Genomic DNA, 21,057 nt, shown 5'->3' with positions numbered 1-21,057 from the left:
AGAAAAGGAATTTCTTTGAGAGTAATGATTTTGGGACTGTCATTTTCTGACCTCACTCTACCAATCCATTGCATATATCAAAGAGTAAATTTATTTCTCTAAAATGTTTAATAGCTATTCCAGTGATTTGTTGTTTGCCATTGCTAAACTGCTCATAAATATTTCTGTATCTGTCACAGAAAGGAATTTTAAAGGGCGCTTTTGCCTTTTAATTAGTTAGGTTTTCCATAGCATTTCCATAAACTGGGTCTGTTTACAAGGTGTTAATACATGTCATCAACTTTAGATATCACTATCATGTGGATACCCAACTTATAATTAAGGTGAAAACCTTATAATCATTCCATTGAAATTTTAATTCATCTAGTTTCACTTAGAGATCTGAATACTTTTAAAATTAAGTTCTGTAAATTGCATTGTTAATTATTTTTTCCAAATTACATCTTACCTATTAGGAGAAAAAAGAAAACAAACAAACAAACTAGATCTAACCAAGAGATTTTTAGTATTCTTTTAATATCTGAATAAATCATTTTTTATTCAATAACATTTTGGATTCAGTTTATTTTTCAGAGTTAAATTAGAAAATCAAATTACAGCATATAAATGCATAATACAACAAGAAAAAGAGAACTCTTTAGAGAAAAATTATGACACTGTTGACATTGGGAAAGAGTATAGAGGTTAAAGGCAGGTTAAAGTTGGATCCATTACAGAATTTTCTAGATTGCATTGTAAGAACTTCATGAAGATATTCCATGGAGAAGTAAATAATAAACACAGACTCTTTTTTATAAATAAGTTCATTTGTATCATTTTTTAAAGATTTTGCATTTAAATGCTATCATATGATATTTCTCTTTCTCTGACTTACTTTACTCAGTGTGATAATCTCAAAATCCATGTATGTTGCTGCAAATTGCATTATTTCATTCTTTATAATAGCTGAGTAATATTCCATTGTGTATATGTACCACATCTTCTTTATTGATTTCTCTGTTGATGAACATTTGGGTTACTTCTATGTCTTGGCTGTTGTAAATAGCACTGCAATGAAGATTGGAGTGTATGTATCCTTTGGATTATGTTCTTCACTGGATATATGCCCAGGAATGAGATCGCAGGATCAGACTTAGGAAAAGAACTTATGTTCACAAAAAGTGGTGAAGTGTTGGGGAAGGGATAGTCAGGGAGTTTGAGATTGACATGTACACACTGCTATTTTTTAAAATTTTACTTATTTATTTATTATTTTTGACTGTGCTGGATCTTCATTGCTGCACAGGCTTTCTCTAGTTGCAGCAAGCAGGGGCTCCTCTCTAATTTCAGTGGGTGGGCTTCTCATTGCAGAGTCTTCTCCTGCTGCAAAGCAGAGGCTCTAGGACACAGAGGCTTCAGTAGTTGTGACACATGGGCTCAGTAGTTGTGGATCCTGGGATCCTAGGTTTAGTAGTTCTGGCACATGAATTTATTTGCATGTGGGATCTTCCCAGACCAGAGATCAAAACCGTGCCTTCTGCATTGGCAGGTGGATTCTTTATCACTGAGCCACCAGGGAAGCCCCGTACCACTATTTTTAAAATGGATAAGTGATAGGACCTACTACTGTATAGCACAGGAAATTCTGCTCAATACTCCATAACAACCCAATTGGGAAAAGAATTTGAAAAAGAATAGATATGTGTATATGTGTAACTGAATCACTGTACTGTATACTTGAAACTAACACAACATTGTTAATCAACTGTTGAGTTCAGTTCAGTTCAGTCGCTCAGTCGTGTCCGACTCTTTGCGACCCCATGAATCACAGCACGCCAGGCCTCCCTGTCCATCACCAACTCCCGGAGTTTACCCAGACTCATGCCCATCGAGTCAGTGATGCCATCCAGCCATCTCATCCTCTGTTGTCCCCTTCTCCTCCTGCCCCCAACCCCTCCCACCATCAGGGTCTTTTCCAATGAGTCAACTCTTTGCATGAGGTGGCCAAAGTATTGAGTTTCAGCTTCAACATCAGTCCTTCCAGTGAACACCCAGGACTGATCTCCTTCAGGATGGACTGGTTGGATCTCCTTGCAGTCCAAGGGACTCTCAAGAGTCTTCTCCAACACCATAGTTCAAAACCATCAATTCTTCAGCGCTCAGCTTTCTTCACAGTCCAACTCTCACATCCATACATGACCACTGGAAAAATCATAACCTTGACCAGACGAACCTTTGTTGGCAAAGTAATGTCTCTGCTTTTTAATATGCTATCTAGGTTGGTCATAACTTGCCCAATCAACTGTACTCCAATATAAAATTAAAAAAAAGTTTAAAAAAATAGACACAGACACCTTAGAAATCTGAGTTGATATGAAGTATATCTCATTCCCTGGAAGATAGTACCTATATATTATAAGCAGTATGTTTTGGGTGCTCAGTCACTCAGTCGTGTCTGACTCTTTGTAACCCAAAGGACTGTAGCCAGCCAGGCTCCTTTGTCCATAGAATTTTCTAGGTGAGAAAACTGGAGTGGGTTGCCAATTCCTACTCCAGGGGATCTTCCCAACCCAGGGATTAAACTCACATCTCTTGTGTCTTGTCTGCTGCATTAACAGGCGGATTTTTACTACTAGCACCACTTGGGAAGCATATGTTTTACCCTTCACTTTTTATCAGTCCTTATAATTTACTGTCCAATTACTTGTAGTTTTGTAGTGATATCAATATTGTTTAAAAAAAATCATGCTGATCCAGAATATTTTGTGAATAACACCAATTTGGGGATTGGAAATCACACCTTGTATTTGCTTCTAACCTCGTGGTCTTATCCACATGCATGGCAAATTCCATATTTTAATAAGTTCCATGAAACAGTTATTAATGACTGAGAAAGAGAATTTATTTCATGAAGTCTACTTTGTAAATTTTTGTGCATCTGAGAGCCAAATATAAGAGAAATATAAAGTTCAACCAAAGAACATTGTGACTGAGTTTAAAATAAATGTTCTGACTAGGAAAATGAACTTCCCTAAGGTGTATATCCAATAACAGCCTTATCCTTTTTAATTGTTACCCTCGTTTTTTCTTTTTAATTATTACCCCCTTCTTTTCTTTTTAATATGAAAAATGTTTTTAGAAAGTGATTGAAGCAATCAAATTACATACTTAATATTCTGGAAAAATAAGGAAAGAAAGAAATACATATTATTTACATTTATTTTTCCAGGTTACAGACCATTCATTTGTTAATCATTTTTTTCTGTATATTTGCCACTTTATGTACTTTATTCTTTGAGTTTCTGTCCTACTATATGTTTCATATACCTCAAGGAAGTCATTAAAAATAGTTCAGGATTTCTTCTCTCTGTGCCCAAAATTAAAAACTTCACAGTTAGACACCCAAGTTGTTCTGCATTTTGAACTATAAGCAAGGAATATTACCCAAATGAGTACTGACTGTTTTCCTTACAAGAGTCTCCAGCAACAAAGGCATGCAACTTTAGCATCCAATGTGCAGAAACTGAATGGTTTTATTGCATAATATGGGGGAATTGCTCACTACTGTCTGTTCCTGCTGACAGTCCTGATGTTCAGTCTGGTAATATCCTCAAAGCTAATTTTTTTTTTTTTTAACTCAGTACTTCGATATTAGATGTTAATGTGTTCCTGGTCTATGGGAGGAGAAGCAATGGGACAATTAAGCAAGAATTCAGTCTAGGGGGAGTCAGTGCAAGAAAGTAAGGATTGAATGAGAAAACCTAAGGTTTGGTTTACTTTTTCTGTCTGTTTTGTCAAGATAAATGAAGCATAAAATGCAATAACCTGGACTTTTGCTTTGACATCAGAATAGCCAAAAGGCTGAGGTATTAAACTGCATTTGCTAATTTCTTCTTCTATGGCTATCTTCTCCGTTCATGTCTCTAGAATGCTTCAGGTTCCCCTTTTCATGGAATTCTCCAGGCGAGAGTACTAGAGCAGGTACTCTTCTCCAGGGGATCTTACCAACCCAGGGATCGAACCTGGGTCTCCCACATTGCAGGCAGATTCTTTACCATCTGAGCCAATAGGGAAGCTAATGTCTCTATACAGATCCCAAATATTGACATTAGTAGAGCACTGGCCATGTGAGCTTTATAGAATTAAAAGTATCCCTCTAAATATGCTTAGATTATATTTCATTCCCAACTAGAATTAATGTGAAAACTTATTAATGCATTCAGTTATATAATAGTATAACAAACTTTTACAACAGTTTTATAAAATTTAGAAAATATTTTAAGTCTACAATTTCTCCTTCCCATTGTACATTTAAGTTAGCTGAATAATATAATTATATAATTACTCTACTTTAAAGTCAGATGAGAACCTAGCATTTCTAAGACCTTAGTAAGTGAGACAAACTTGATTTTGAGTTATGGCTCAATTAATGTAACTATGAATTCTGGAAAGATGCATTTCTGCTCAAAGACTTGATTTCTTCATCTTTAAAACTGATAGGTAAGGTGGTACAGCTACTTTGGAAGGCAGTTTGGCAGTTTCTAAGAAAGCTAAAAGCATACTCAACATATGATCTAGAAATCACACTCCTTGGTAATTACCAAAATGAAATGAAAACTTACATCCATACAAAAACATGCACACAGATGTTTATAGCAGCCCTTTTTCATAATTGCTAAAACCTGGATGCAATCAAAATGTCCTTCAGTAGGTGAATGAATAAATAAACTGTGGCATATCCCAGCAAAGGAATATTATCCAGTTTTAAAAAGAAATGAGCCAGCAAGCCATGGAGGAAGCTTGTATATATTGCTAAATGAAAGAAGCCAATCTGAGAAAGATACATACTGCATGATTCCAATTATGTGACATTCTGAAGAGGCAAAACTATGGAGACAGTAAAAATATCAGTGGTTGCCAGGGGTTAGGGGGATAGGTGAATGGTTAGAGTAATTCTTAGGGCACTGCAGCTGTTCTGCATGATACTATGGTGGTGGATATATGTCATTATACATTTGTTCAGATCCAAGGACTGTAAAATAATAAGAGTGAACTCTAATGTATCAAACTATGAGCATTGGGTGATAATGATGTGTCAGTGTAGATTCATGGACTATAAAAAATATACTACTCTGGTTGAGTATGTTGATATTGGGGAGACTGTGGATACAGGGTAAGTAGGAACTTTCATACTTCCTACTCAATGTTACTATGAATGTAAAACTTCCCTTAAAAATAAGGTTTATTAATTTAAAAAAATGTAAATAAGAGACCTATTCCTTAGGATTGTTATAAGAATTTGATGAAATAATGTGCATGTGTTCCTTAACATGTACACATTATGGAAAACAGGCTTTCCAGAATTATTTGTTAAAAAGCAAATTGGTGATCAGAGATGTTACTGTGTAAAAGCTAAGAAAGAGTTAGGGAAAGGATCAAATTTTTTTCTTGGTTGTATTCTTGGAAAGTTGGAGAATGTTCAAAACTACTGCTACATTAATTGTAGATATTTGTAAATTATGAATGATATTGAGTATGTAAGATTGAACATTAATAGTTTTCTTCCAGTTTAGAAACTGAACACAGTGCTTTTTAAAGGTCTAAAGTGGACTTGGCACGGAATACTGAATGTTTGAAGAATCTCCTTTGTTGTTAGAATTGTTGACCCAATATTTATTTATTAACTATAGTTTACATTAGGGTTCACTCTGTGTTATAAATTTTATGAATTTTATAAATGTAATAATGACATGTATCCATCATGACAGTATCATACAGAATAGTTTAACTATGCTGAAAATCCCCTGTGTTACATCGATTCATTCCTCTCTTTTTACCAATAAAACCCTGGCAATCACTGAATTTTTTTTTTTTTTTACTGTCCCTAGTTTTAGCCTTTTCCAATATGGCATATAGCTGAAATACTACAGTATGTAACCTTTTCGTATTGACTTCATTCATTATTAATATGTATTTAAATTTCCCCCATGTCTTTTTGTAGCTTGATATTGAATAGCTGATTTGTTTTCATTGCTGTTTAATTTTTCATTGCTGTTTAATATTCCATTGTATCAATGTATATCAGTTTCCTTATCCATTCTACTGTTGACAGAGAATGGTTGCTTGCAAGTTTTGGTAATTATAAGCCAAACTTCAATAAATATTCATGTGAAGGTTTTGTGTAGATGTAAGCTTTCAACTCATTTGAGTAAATACCAAGGACATTGAGTAAATACCACAACTGCTAGATCATATGTTAAGAGCTTGTTAGGTCTTATTAAAAAAAAAAAAATACCAAATTGGCTTTCAAAGTGGCCATACAGTTTTGCATTTCCAACAGCAATGAATTAGAGTTCCTGTTGCTCCAAAATCTCTCAGTACTTGGTATCTCAGGGTTCTGAATTTTGGTCATTCTAATAGTTGTGCAGTTTTAATTGCATATCTCACTGTTTTAATTGCGGTTCCCTGATGATATGTAATGTTAAGCCTATTTTCATATGCTTATTTCTCATCTGTATGTCTTCTTTGGGTGTCTGGTCGTATCTTATTCTAACATTTTTAGATATTTTTGTTTTATTTTTATTTTTGAATTTTAAGAATTCTTTGTAGATTTAGAATACCAGTCCTTTGGCAGATGTATTTTGCATTTCCCCCCCCAATCTGTGGCTTGCCTTTTCATTCACTTAACAGTGCCTTTCACAGAGCAGATGTTTCAAATTTTTGTTAAGTCCACTTTGTTAATTTTTCTTTCTTTCTTTTCTTTTCTTTTTTTTTTTTACTTTTGGTGTAGTATTTAAAAAGCCATTTCTAAATTCAAAGTTAACCTAGATTTTCTCCTAGGAGTTTTAAAGTTTTGCATCTTACATGTAGATTTATGATTCCACATTTAATTTGTCATTCACATTTTTCCCCTGGATAGAAAAACTACTTGAAAAATTAGTAGCTACCAAGACAAAATACACAATGTATAATTTTTAAAAATCGAAAGCAAGATTTTTACAGATTTAAAGTGTTATAAGTTTATTATTGGGAGACACAATAATGTTTGTTTAAAGAGAATTGAATAAAGAAGGAATGGCTAAATAAAATATCTTAGAGAAAAACTGGCTAATCGTCTGACAGAGTAGTAAAAATGTAAGCTTTAGGGTATTGTTTTCCATAAAAATTATTCCCATCTCTGTCAAACATTTATTTGCATTCGTATGGGCCAAGAATTACTGGCTTTGCTATCTCTTTTAAACAAATTGAGCATCTACAGAATTGTAAAATTTCCTAACCAATAGTAAATAGCCGGTGGAAAAAAGATACACACTGATGGAGTATTAGATGTCTGCCAGGTATGCTTGGCTCTCAATGTCTGAGGACAAGCAGGAGTACCTTTTGCCTGTTTTTAAGCTTTTAACTAGTCTTTACTTCACAAAGAAAACTGTTATAACAGCCTACTTAAGACTTATGAAAAGAAATATGAAAGTTTCAGTGGCTTTCTGTGTATGTTTTATTTCTATAGAATTATATCTGCATAAATTCTTCAGAATTCCTTTAAGTATAGTTTGGTAAAGAACTAGTTTGGGAATAACAATCTTTATGTTCCTTTTGATTGCTGTCAGAAGTGTGTCAAGTAAGTTGAGCTGGTTCAGGTCCAATGAAGAATAAATGGCTTATAGTGAAATTGAGCAAACTTTAAAATTTAACAAACTGATAAAGACTAACAAAACTTGATGATAAAATGATAAGATGAAAGGATAATTTTGACTATTATCTTTGGGGAAGAATAAAAGATGATGAAAGAAAGTAATTCTTAACAGTATTTTATAATAACTATAAATTGAGTAAAATTTTCAAAAATTGTAAATCAGTATATTCTAAACCTGCAACTTATATAATATTTTACATCAAATATACTTAAACTAAAATTTTTAAAAAATCAGAAAGTAATTCTTCCTGGTTATTGGATTGTAAACCTTTCACAGACAGGGATTTGCCTATTTATCTTCTATATAATCTACATTTTCTAACACATCATAATACTTAGTCTCAGGAAAGGAGATAGAGGAAGGTTTTAAGGATGTAGAAAAGGGATGCAAAATTTCAAAAGGTTTTGCATTTAGCTACATACATGTTCTTTATTCTCAAAATAGCACTTGCCTAAATCTTTATGTAGGATATTAGTTAATTTGGAGAACAATTTTCAAGATCAAATCTTACTAAAAAGATATTTTGGCCACCTTTAGGTAGATACACAAACAGCAATTTAACATATGCTGGTGTTTTCCATTGGCTTTTTAGCTTCATGTGTTTTGTTAAAACAGAAAATAAAATTATTGTGTAGTTGCCTATGTAACGAATTTTAAATTTACAGGTATAGATCCAAGTGTGCAAATATGGAAACTTATTTTCTTGTAATTAAAATTAGTTAAATCTCTGAGCTCATGTACAATGGGCTGCTAATCTTTATCTTGCCAATAATAGAATTCTAACCTCTTTTGGCTTAAAACACAGTCTCTTTAGAATAAAAGTTTTCTCTTTATTAAAATATTCTTTTCTCTCTTCTTCTCAGAATTTTGTTTTACATATGCATTTATCAGGGGAAGAAACAGTTGGTGGTATATTATTCCCCATTCAATGGATTATAGCAAAGACACTCTACCTCTTTAGGTTTTGCCATTGATCTATTCAAAGCCCAGCTTTGGGAATTAAAAGAAAGCAACTTTTACCTCTCAATGGACATGAGTTTGAGCAAGCTCTGGGAGGTGGTGAAGGACAGGGAAACTTGGTGTGCTGCAGTCCATGGGGCTGTAAAGAGTCAGACACGACTGAGCAACTGAACAACAACCCCTCAACTAAGTATGGCTTTTGCGAAAGAAATGTGCTTCCACTTTAGGTCTGTTCTTTGGACTATGGATTTATACAATTCTGCTTTAGAGGTTAAAAGTCAATAAATTAACTTCTCACTGGATTTTGTTTGTTTCTACTCTCCCTGAGGCAAGTTCTATCTTTGTAGAAAACTGAAGAATTAAAAATCATAGAAAGCATTTATATGTATTTCAAAATTTTATTGTGGCTATACTTGCTGCAGTGACTAGAGATGGAATCACCCAGAGAAGTCTGCAACAAATGAAATAACTTGTCATCTAAGATCAGTTCCTTTATTGCCCTGTTTATTACTGTTTTCCAGCAAAACAGAAATCACCCTTTGCATCTCAGAATAGCTATAAAATGAGCAATAGAAATTGCTAGTAGTTCAGCAATTCTATGCTCTTAAAATAATGTGCTTCAGGATTTTCAGTAATACTAGGACATTTCATCACTCACCCCAAATCAAATGTTAAGCTGACACCCTGAAGCGATTAAGACATATTTTCAACCAATCCTTCAAAATGTATAATACAGTTGACCTTTGAAAAACATGGGTTTGAACTGCACAGGTCCACTTACACAAGGATAATTTTCAATAGTAAATATCACAGTACTACACCGTCTGGGGCTTGTCGAATCTGCAGAGGAACTGGGGATATGGGGACTCAGCTACAAGTTATATACCAGTTAACCCCAATATTGTTCAAGGGTCAACAGTTGCTGAATATACTTGTTTTATAATAACATTTTCTTTCCTTTAAACTTCATTGTAAAAATTACATAATTGTTGAGTTCAGGTATGCCTGTAATTGAGAAAAAAGTAAATTTGGAAGTGGAATTCCTAATGATTTTCATATGTCTAAAGAGCTTCCCTGGTGGTTTAGTGGTAAAATATCCGCCTGCTAATGTAGGAGATGTACATTGGATCCCTGGGAGGTGAAGATCCCCTGAAGAAAGAAATGGCAGGCCACTCCAATATTCTTGCCTGGAAAATCCCATGGACAGAGGAGCCTGGAGGGCTTCAGTCCATTGGGTCACAAAAGTTGGACATGGCTAAATGACTAAACAACAACAACAAAAGAGTAAACTCATTCCAACAGCAAAGACTTAAGACATATCAGTAGAAAGTTTTTCACAGAGTATTTGGTGTTTTATTTCCTTGCTAAAGATGTGGGGTTATAAAGCTAGACCTAAAACATTCAGCTATCATGAAGGCCTTTTTAATTACTTAAATTCACCTGAAATATGACTAGTAAAGAAATAATTTTTTTTAAGAAATTAGCTTAATGTTTAGTTATTGTGTATGTGGGAGGTGCCCATTCTTTTTTTTTCTTTTGCTGGCACTCTATGTTTAGCATTTCATGCAAATAATTGTTGCTGGCATTTTGTGAAACATTCAGCATAATGGTAAAGTGTCACAATAATGGAAATCTTGCAAAAACCTTTCTTAATGTTTCTGTGCTATATTTAATATTAGTAATTCAAAAGATCATTTAGTCATCATCTCCAATGTTCTCAATATAACTGCTTCAGAGAAACTCTGTTACATGCCTCTTGTCATTTATTTCCCTTATTTTACATTTGTATTTCATGTAAGGTTTTTATTTTCATATCTGACTCTACCTCTATAATTCTTCACCATAATTAACACCACGGCTTTTGACTGTGTTGCTCAATCTAAAGCAATAACCACACAAACTTCTATAAGGCCAAGAAAAAAAGAATCAGAAAAATTATTACTATATTTTTTATTCTCTGCTTAAAGTAATAAAATAATTTGTAAGTATATATTGCCTTGTTTTATAGAAAAAGTGAACATTTAATCATTGTTAGTGAATATCCTTTGTGCATTTTTCCTGTGCAAAATCATAGAAAAAAATAGTTCATGACAGCTATGATATCACCTTTAATTAAACAGAAATTACTGAGTTTATTAGATCATTAATCTTCTAAGAATGAGCAATGTTTTTTCTTTCCTAAATATCTTTTCACTTTCATAGAACTGAGCAAAAACAGCTCTGCAATCTAAAATTAAGCAACCATAGTGAATACAGATTAAACATTTATTGAGTACATATATGTTGTTTGCTTTTTATTTTTTTAAATCTTACCAGCATACTTGAAAAGTAACAGTTTCTTAATGTGTCATTAAAGGGTGCATCTGTGGATTTCTTAAAAACTGGTAATTATTATTCCTTCCACATTTATACTTGTACTTCAGTTCCAGGGGAAACATGATGGTGATGATACACATGTGCTTTCTGTTGAGATGGGACTGTGCCTGGATTTATTATAAGCCTTAATGACACATTCATAACTGAATGCTACAAATTAGGTTAAAACTCCAGTGAATTTATAATGAAGGTTTTCAGTACTTAATCTTTTTTATTCAAATGAACTTACTGCCCTTAATATTGGTTAAATTGACTAAATTTAAGGCTACAGAAATGTGTCTAACAATGTTTATAACCCATAATTTAGGATTTAGACAAAATAATTTACTATCCCCAGGTGCGTCTTATAAGAAGAATTCATTCATTCATTCAATAGACATTATCCTGACAGATGCCCTGTACTGTGCCAAGGGCTAGATACCTCAAGGAATAAGATAAAATTCCTGCACTTGTATTTATTTGCCAGTCTACTGGAGAAATAGTTTCATTTGTACATCATTAAAACACAGAAAGAAACTCTAATGAAAACATGTAAACTATTTTATGTCAAACCCAAACATCATGGAACTGAATTTGCCTGTCCTGAGGCAGGGCATTTAACTAGTGTTTTAAAAGAATATTATGAGCAAGCAGGCCAGAGGGGATTGGCAATTGTGATATTATGATTTGGAATAAGAAGTACGTATCAGTCAGTCTCTCCCATCAGGAAGCTTCCATAAGCCTCTTATCCTTCTCTATCAGAGGGTAGACATACTGAAAACCACAATCATAGAAAACTAACCAATCTGATCACATGGACCACAGCCTTGTCTAACTCAATGAAACTATGAGTCATGCTGTGTAGGGCCACCCAAGACGGCCTGGTCATGGTGGAGAGTTCTGACAAAACGTGGTCCACTGGAGAAGGGATTGGCACGCCACTTCAGTATTCTTGCCTTGGGAATCTCATGAACAGTAGGAAAGAGCAAAAGAACAGGACACTGAGAGATGAACTCCCCAGGTCAGTAGGTGCCCAATATGCTACTGGAGATCAGTGGAGAAATAACTTCAGAAAGAATGAAGGGATGGAGCCAAAGCAGAAAAAAAAAAAAAAAAAAAAAAAAGACCCAGCTGTGGGTGTGACTGGTGATGGAAGTAAAGTCCATCATAGGACTTTATTGGCAATATTGCATAGGAACCTGGAACGTTAGATCCATGAATCAAGGCAAATTGGAAGAGATCAAACAGGAGATGGCAAGAGTGAACATTAACATGTTAGGAATCAGCTAACTAAAATGGACAGGAATGGGTGAATTTAACTCACATGATCATTATATCTACTACTGTGGACAAGAACCCCTTAGAAGAAATGGAGTATCCATCATAGTCAACAAGAGTCCGAAATGCAGTACTTGGATGCAATCTTAAAAACGACAGAATGACCTCTGTTCATTTCCAATGCAAGCCATTCAATATCACAGTAACCCAAGTCTATGCCCTGACCAATAATGCTGAAAACCTGAAGTTGAATGGTTCTATGAAGACCTACAAGATCTTCTAGAACTAACACCCCAAAAAGATGTCCTCTTCATTATAGGGGACTGGAATATAAAAGTAGGAAGCCAATAAATACCTGGAGTAATGGGCAAATTTCCCCTTGGAGTACAGAATAAAGCAGGGCAAAGGCTAATAGAGTTGTGCCAAAAGAAGGCACAGGTCATAACAAACACCCTCTTCCAATAACACAAGAGAAGACTCTACACATGGGCATCACCAGATGGTCAACACTGAAATCAGATTGATCGTATTCTTTGCAGCCAAAGATGGAGAAGCTCTATACAGTCAACAAAAGCAAGATCGGGATCTGACTGTGGCTCAGATCATGAACTCCTTAACTCTGCCAAAGTCAGACTTAAATTGAGGAAAGTAGGGAAAACCACTAGACCATTCAGGTATGACCTAAATCAAATCCCTTATGACTATACAGTGGAACTGAGAAATAGATTTAAGGGACTAGATCTGATAGAATGCCTGATGAACTATGGACAGAGGTTCATGACATTGTACAGGAGGGAGTGATCAAGACCATCCCCAAGGAAAAGAAATGCAAAAAGACAAGTGGCTGTCTGAGGAGGCTTTGCAAACAACTATGAAAAGAAGAGAAGCAAAAGGCAAAGAAGGAAAGGGAAGATATACCCATTTGAATGCAGAGTTCCAAAGAATAGCAAGGAGAGATAAGAAAGACTTCCTCAGTGATCAGTGCAAAGAAATAGAGGAAAACAATAGAATGGGAAAGACTAGAGATCTCTTCAAGATTTAGAAATAACAAGGGAACTTTTTATGCAGAGATGGGCACAATAAAGGACAGAAATGATATGGACCTAACAGAAGCAAAAGTTGTTAGGAACAGGTGGAAAAAATACACAGAAGAACTACACAGAAAATATCTTCATGACCCAGATAATCATGATGGTGTGATCACTCACCTAGAGACAGACATCCTGGAATGCGAAATCAAGTGTGCCTTAGGAAGCATCACTAGGAACAAGGCTAGTGGAGATGATGGAATTCCAGTTGAGCTATTTCAAATCCTAAAAGATGATGTTGTTAAAGTGCTGTACTCAATATGCCAGCAAATCTAGAAATCTCAGCAGTGGCCACAGGACTGGAAAAGTTAAGTTTTCATTCCAATCCCAAAGAAAGGGAATCCCAAAGATGCTCAAACTACTGCACAATTGCATGCATCTCACACGCTAGCAAAGTAATGCTCAAATTTCTCCAAGCCAGGCTTCAATAGTACGTGAACCGTGAACTTCCAGATGTTCAAGCTGCATTGTGTAAAGGCAGAGGGACCAGAGATCAAATTGCCAACATCTTCTGGATCATCGAAAAAGCAAGAGAGTTCCAGAAAAACATCTATTTCTGCTTTATTGACTCTGCCAAAGCCTTTGACTGTGTGAATCACAACATTCTGTGGAAAATTCTTTAAGAGATGGGAATACCAGACCACCTACCTTCCTCCTAGAAATCTGTATCCAGGTCAAGAAGCAACAGAACTGGACATGGAACAACAGACTGGTCAAATCGGGAATGGAGTACATCAAGGCTGTATATTGTCACCCTGCTTATTTAACTTATATGAAGAGAACATCATGTGAAATGCCAGGCTGGATGAAGCGCAAGCTGAAATCAAGATTGCTGAGAGAAATATTAATAACTTCAGATATGCAGATGACACTACCCTTATGGCAGAAAGTGAAGAACTAAATAGCCTCTTGATACAAGTTAAAGAATAGAGTGAAAAAGTTGGCTTAAAACTCAACATTCAGAAAACTAAGATCATGGCATCTGGTCCCATCACTTCACAGCAAATAGATGGGGAAACAGTGACTTTATTGTTTGGGGCTCCAAAATCACTGCAGATGGTGACTGCAGCCATGAAATAAAGGACCTCACTCCTTTAGGAAAAGTTATGACCAACCTAGACAGCATATTAAAAAGAAGAGACATTACTTTTTCCAGTAGTCAAGTATGGATGTGAGTGGACTGTATAAAAACCTGAGCACCAGAGAACTGATGCTTTTGGTGCCGGTGAAGACTCTTCAGAGTCCTTTGAACAGCAAGGTGGTCCAACCAGTCCATCCTAAAGGAAATCAGTCCTGAATATTCATTGGAAGGACTGATGCTGGATCTGAAACTCCAATATTTTGGCCACCTGATGTGAACCCACCAAGTGAGTAGAGGGTTTCAGTTCCTCCTCTTTACTTCTGGGGAGGGAAGAGCAGCTGGAGGCTGAATTGATTTCCAATGGCCAATGATTTAATTAATCAAGCCTATGAAATAGAGCCTCCATAAAATCCCCAAATGATGGGGTTTAGAGAGCGTCCAGGTTGGTGAACCCATGGAGACCTGGGGAAAGTGATGTTCCTGGAGAGGGCATGGAAACTCTGTCTCTCCCTATCCTTCCTCTCTGTTTCTCTTCCATCTGGCCATTCCTGAGTTATAAAAGCTACATCTAGTCAGTGAAATGTTTCTCTGAGTTTTTTGAGCTACTCTAGTAAATTAATCATGCCTGAAAAGGAGGTTGTGGGAACCTCTGATTTATAGTCAATTAGTCAGAAATACATGTAGCAACCTCAACTTGGATGGGTGTCTGAAGTCTGAGGACGGGGTCATGGGAACCTTTAGTTTGTAACAGTTAGTCAGAAGCAGAGGTAAAAATCTTGGCTTATGATTGTTGTCTGTAGTAGGGGTGTACAGTGGTAGTCTTGTGAGACCAAAACCCTTAACCTGTGGAATCTGATGCTATCTCCAGATGTGTGTGTGTGTGTGTGTATGTGTGTGTTTGTGTTAGTAGCTCAGTCGTGTCTGACTCTTTGTGACTCCATGGGCTGTAGCACTCCTGTATGCCAGGCTCCTCTGTCCATGGAATTCTCCAGGCAAGAATATTGGAGTGGGTTGTCATTCCCTTCTTCAGGGCATCTTCTGGACCAAGGGATTGAACCTGGGTCTCCTGCTTTGCAGACAGATCCTTTACTGTCTGAGCCACCTGGAAAGAACACATCTCCAGGTAGATAGTGTTGAAATTGAGTTGAATTCCAGATCACCTAGTTGGTGTACAGAGAGTTGCTAGTTGGTGTGGAAAAGCGTACATACACAAACACGTATATAGACCCAAGTGAAGTTGGGTCTAGAAACCCAAAAGAGCCGTCTTGGTCAAGGTTCTGGTATGCTCACTGGCACAGAGGCTTGAAAAATTATGGCAGGTGTGGAAAATTATAAAATAAATATAACTGAAGCCTAAGAGGCCTGCAGAGGATTAGTAGACATCAAGTCTTAGAAGTTCACTGGGGACCATATTCTTTGATAGTTGGGATTTTATGCTTTGCACAATAGGAGGAAGGTGTGACTCTGCAAAGAAATAGCCTTATGAATGTCTGTCTTGTGTAGCCTATCTGCAGAAAATCGGCAAGTCCAAAGAGGAGAGAGAAAGTGAGAAAGTTAACAATATGTTATGGAATTACTGAGGCCTTTTTTGTTGTAGTTGTTTTCTGTGCATGTTTTAAAGTAATAGAGGCTTAAAATATTTTGGGTGGGGATTCATTTAATAAAGACAGAAACCATTATTTTAATATCCTTTTAATTTCTTAGAAATATCATTGCTTGTTGATATCCCACATGTTTACTCAGCTCCACTCATTAGTTTTGTCTGGGAGCATTAATCATTTTATAGGAGAAAGAAAATCACATTTTTGTACTATACTAATAACTCTCTGCTGTCTTCATGCACTAATCATGCAAAAAAGGAAGGAGGGAAAGAAGTCTGGAGCTACTCTTTAGAGTGAGCAAGTTTCTCTGGGATTCATTTTCTTCAAGTCAATCAATCTTCATAAAGCCCTTTTTATATATGAGTCTTTTCACAGTTGTAGTGAGGTTGCTGCTTTACAATATAAAATTTATATATTTCACAGTTTTCATCATTTCCTAATTTATAAGTTTTCTATAGTTGTATTAAATAGCTTACATCAATGAATAGTAGTTGAATGGAATGCTGTAGTTTTATCTTTCTCTATGTTTAGTATAGTTTGATAATCTGCATAATGTTGCTTTAATTAGAATTCGGTTCCATCATTATATATTTTATTTTGTTTTAATATAGAATCTTCCCTTAATTTCCATTTATAAACCATTCAAATCTAAAATCTAATCTATTGGAATCAGAATCTAAAATCAGATACAATCTATAAGAATTGATGATAAAAATGCAAAGTTTTTATTTTACGAGTTGTGCTTTTAAAAAAAGGAATAAGCAGAATTGTCTGTATTTTTTCTTCTTAGTTGTCAATGCCCTTCATTCCCAATGTGTACCAATGTGCAACCAGAAATTAACATGAATTACAGTAGTGGTGCTAGTGGGAAGGAACACTCCTGTCAGTGCAGGAGACTTAAGAGACATAGGTTCAATTCCTGGGTCGGGAAGATCCCCTGGAGGAGGGCATGGCAACCCACTCTAGTATTCTTGCCTGGAGAATCCCATGGACAGAGGAGCCTGGCAGGCTACAGTCCATAGCGTCACACAGAGTTGGACAAAATTGAAGTGACATAGCACGCACGCACACACAGTATGCTAGATTTGTGTGATTAAAAAAACAAAATGAAACAAACCCACTAAACTAATTTGATCTGTTTACTTACAGAGAGCCATATCTTAGAAGATGTCAACAAATGTATCATAGCCTTGAGAGACCAGGATGCTGATAATCTAGACCGAGCTGCAGGTGCTATCAGAGGACGGGCAGCAAGAGTTGCTCACATTGTCACAGGTGAAATGGACAGTTACGAGCCAGGGGCTTACACGGAAGGTGTGATGAGAAATGTGAACTTTCTGACAAGCACTGGTAAGTCTCTGCCCTTAATTACAGTGGCTCTCTTCCCAATATTTGCACGTACATTGCTACCAAATATTCTTCCATATGGAAAGAAAATCTCAGTCTGTGTGGTTTGCTTGGAAATAGATTGCTGTTATCTGATAGGTGCTTAAATCCTGTGGTCATGTGACTTTAAGTTTATCTCTGGGGAGTAAATATATTCATCAGAGAAAAAAAAAACTTTTTATAAATATATGCATTCTATAAATTACTCACAGCCTTTAACCATGTATGAATGCTTATTAATGTTAGAGCTATTAGGACATATAATTAGGCCAGATGTGATAAGTATGTTATAGTTTCCAAGCCCTCTTTTAGCTGTACGATTGATGCCCCAGGTTTTTGTTTACTTTGCTTAAGCAGAGCAAATGTGTCCTATGTCTCCAGAGAAATGCTTTCTGCCTTATTTCCCAGTCTCTGCAAAACACCACCATTTTGTTCTTTCACATAATCTTTGATTACTTAAGAAATATGGATCCAAGATTTTGTTTTGGTTGTGGCACCCAAGTTAATATTTTCTGAAATCAACAAGTAAATGCTTAGTTTCTGAATCACACATTAAATGGCAGTCTTATTTTAGCACTGTTAAGAAACTTGCAGAAAATTCAAAGAAGCATTTGAATTCATATGAATTCAGAAACAATGGATGCAATTTAAATGAGGACAACCAACTATTTTTATGTCATTATGGCAGTAGTTTTACTTGCAAAAAATTCCTTAGGATCTGTGAAAACCTCAGGTTGATTTTTTTTTTATTAATTACTTCATAGCATGAGGTGATCATGGACCCATGATTCCTAAAATATTTGAAATTCTTTACTTAAATCATTGGTTCTCCCTAGAGAATTGTTCTTCACGTTAAATATAGGATATATTAAATTTGAATGTACATACTTATTTTGTGAGAACAGTAGAAGGAATGAAGATGGGTGATTTGGGTAAAGAGGAAGCTGCTCCTTGAAATTATTTAACAAACATAAGCTTTCTTAACCTTCACTAGGGGTAGTTCTGAAGAACTGTACCACAAGGTAAGCTTAATAAAGCCGGTAGGAAACTGATGATTAGCGTTGCTCTTTTTCTAGCATGTTGAAATTATTAATGAATCTTGATGGATAGTTTCCTCATTATGTCTTTAAAAATATTTCTAAAGCAATGAAACGCTTAAGATATACTAAGGAAAGAGGAAGGAGGTATATTTGCAACCCTTGATAATGATATTTCTAATACTAATTCCTCAAAAGTCCCTAGTGTCACAAATAGGGTACACGGTAGTTGCTTTATCAATGAGGTGTGCTTAAGGATATAATTGTGTTAGAGAAGTTCAGCATCTCTTCCCTAAAATTAAATTTAATTGGTTCTTTCTCATTGGTCAAAATCAAGTACAGCATTATATGTTTTGTTTTTTTTTTTCCTACCTTCTGGGAATAGAATTGTAAGTAAAAAGAGTAATGCATCAGTGGTTCCCTTTCCAGTCAAGTGAAAACTGTTGTATAGGAAACTAATTAGGTAAAGTCTACCAAGATTGTGTCTACATCTTGCTTCTGTTTTGTAATCATATTGGTAATGTGTTGTGAACACATTCTTATATTCATAATGCCTGTCTGAGGTACTAAATTTATAGTTTCATTCTCCATAGTGTGGAGTCCATCTCTGCATATGCAAAGAAGTGGAAGTGAAATTCTGAAGTGTCCACAGTGTGAAATGTGTTGTGGGAACACTCATTCATAATGAATTTTTATCATCTGAAATCAGAAAAGAAAAATGAAACAAAGTTATTTACACATTTAATTATAATTTTTTCAATACCTCTATGATTTATAATGATCTTACAAGATAACTAACCAATATAGCAGCATTATCATTCACTCAGAAGAGCGAGAAATTCTTTTTTCTCTAATTAGTTGTGTATAACTTTAATTGAAATTCTCCAGGTAAATTATGTCCAGTGTCCCAAATACAATAAATATAAAATAATCCTGAATTATTCTGTGTAAGTTATATCTTCTTATTAACATAACAATATAGTTTATGACCTTCCAATTTTGTCATTTTAGTTTTCTAGATAATTTTTGGCTTATCTTAAAAAACTTCTCATTTTGGTTTTATATGTCTAATTCCAAACTTTTCTGCAAACAGCATTCCTTGAAATTTATCAAAAGCATGCCTCACTAAAGGGAATTCTGAGCAATAAATTAGATGAAAATGCTAATTAGATCAGTTTGATCTTAACTAAAGCTGAAATATGTGAGGATTTTCTCTCCCAGAGGGATATTGTCTATGAAAAATACTTCCAACTATTCTATCCTCCACAATTAAGTAACAGAAGATGTTCATCTTTGTTCACATCTGCTCATAACTTGGGCTTATTATTTATAAATAATCATCAAATTAAGTAATTTGAAATGTCATGTTTTATGTTATGAAGCCTTAATAGTTCATATTTTAGTGAGTGAATGGTCTGCATATGTGGCCTGCTTTTCTCTTTCTTTCCTTTTTTATACAGTTCTCAGATCTTAACACTTTTTTTCTGAAAATAACTTAATAAGGAGCTATTGTGAATTGTTTTTATTACTGAGACTTTCTTATCTTTGCACACTCTGCATTTAAAGTACTCACATCTATGATGAAACCTAAGCCATACTTAACTAAATCACAAAACATGTTTTTGGAACATTGCACCTTTGCTTTAATCAGACTTTGTGGCTCATTAGCACATTTTCAAGATTTGATACTCTTCTAAGTGTTTTCTCAGCACTAGGAAGCCCTGTTACATTTCAGGAATTTGCATTGCTCTTAAAATCTAGCAGCTGGTTTTCAGTGTAACACAGGCAACATCTGGAGGCTACATTTCATTCAGACAGAGGTGGAATATTGTAATCTCCAAGAGAAATATTTTATTCTACCCAATTCTGTCCTGTTACTAAGATCCTCTACCTGTCAGGAATTCCTGAGAGGAGAGAGAAAATATGAGCTTTTTTGTTAAATAACAAGTCACTGGATTGCAGTGTGAAAGCTTAGAAGTTACATTTTTAATATCAATTTCAACTCTTTCACACTAGGTTGGGAAAAAACCTAAACCAAGCGTGAATTAACATAATATTTTTGTGAGTGACTTATGAACTATCAATTCAAAAACTGACTAAACCCAAAGCATCTATTGCAAACACTCAAACCCCACCTGGCTTCAAAGTCAGCCAGGCTCGTGGACTAAGACACAACAGGCACGCAAATGAACCTGACCAAGACATCATGGTGGCATCCAATGTTGGCACCTAGTGGTGCTGGCAAATAAAGGGTCACTTATCAAGCACTCCTTCAGGCCCAACTTGAATCCTTTCCCTGTTAGCATGGAGAAGAGTCTTATAGCTGCAGTTTTTCTTCTTAAAGGCAAATGAGATAGTTGAATTCAGATCCAATAAATATCTCCAAATTTTTGTTGTAAATTTTTCTTGTTACCAGGATAAACAACAGATAGACTTCAAAGATGAATTTATCTAGAAAAACATTTTAAAAACTTTAATAGCAGTCAGGAATTCTTATCAATCCCCTTTCCTTTAATAGATTTCATATACAAATCACTGGCATTGTTGGTGCCTAGTTAAAACATGCTACTTTCCTTATGTTGCATCTATGTTCTGTAA

General features: G+C 35.2%; 1 protein-coding gene across 4 annotated transcripts in view; it reads left to right on the top strand.

Annotated features, from left to right (window-relative positions):
* The window catches only part of CTNNA3 (catenin alpha 3), a 1,812,800-nt gene that overhangs the window by 1,311,969 nt on the left and 479,774 nt on the right, over nt 1–21,057 (top strand). For all 4 annotated transcript variants that reach the window (XM_043926199.1, XM_043926196.1, XM_043926200.1 and 1 more), the window contains one exon: nt 17,186–17,386. In XM_043926199.1, coding sequence (XP_043782134.1) covers nt 17,186–17,386 — 201 coding nt within the window. The remainder of the gene's footprint in view (nt 1–17,185; nt 17,387–21,057) is intronic.

This window comes from Cervus elaphus, chromosome 15 (assembly GCF_910594005.1).
Source record: "Cervus elaphus chromosome 15, mCerEla1.1, whole genome shotgun sequence".
Classification (NCBI taxonomy): Eukaryota; Metazoa; Chordata; class Mammalia; order Artiodactyla; family Cervidae; genus Cervus; species Cervus elaphus.
This window is presented reverse-complemented; position numbering and strand designations above follow the sequence as displayed.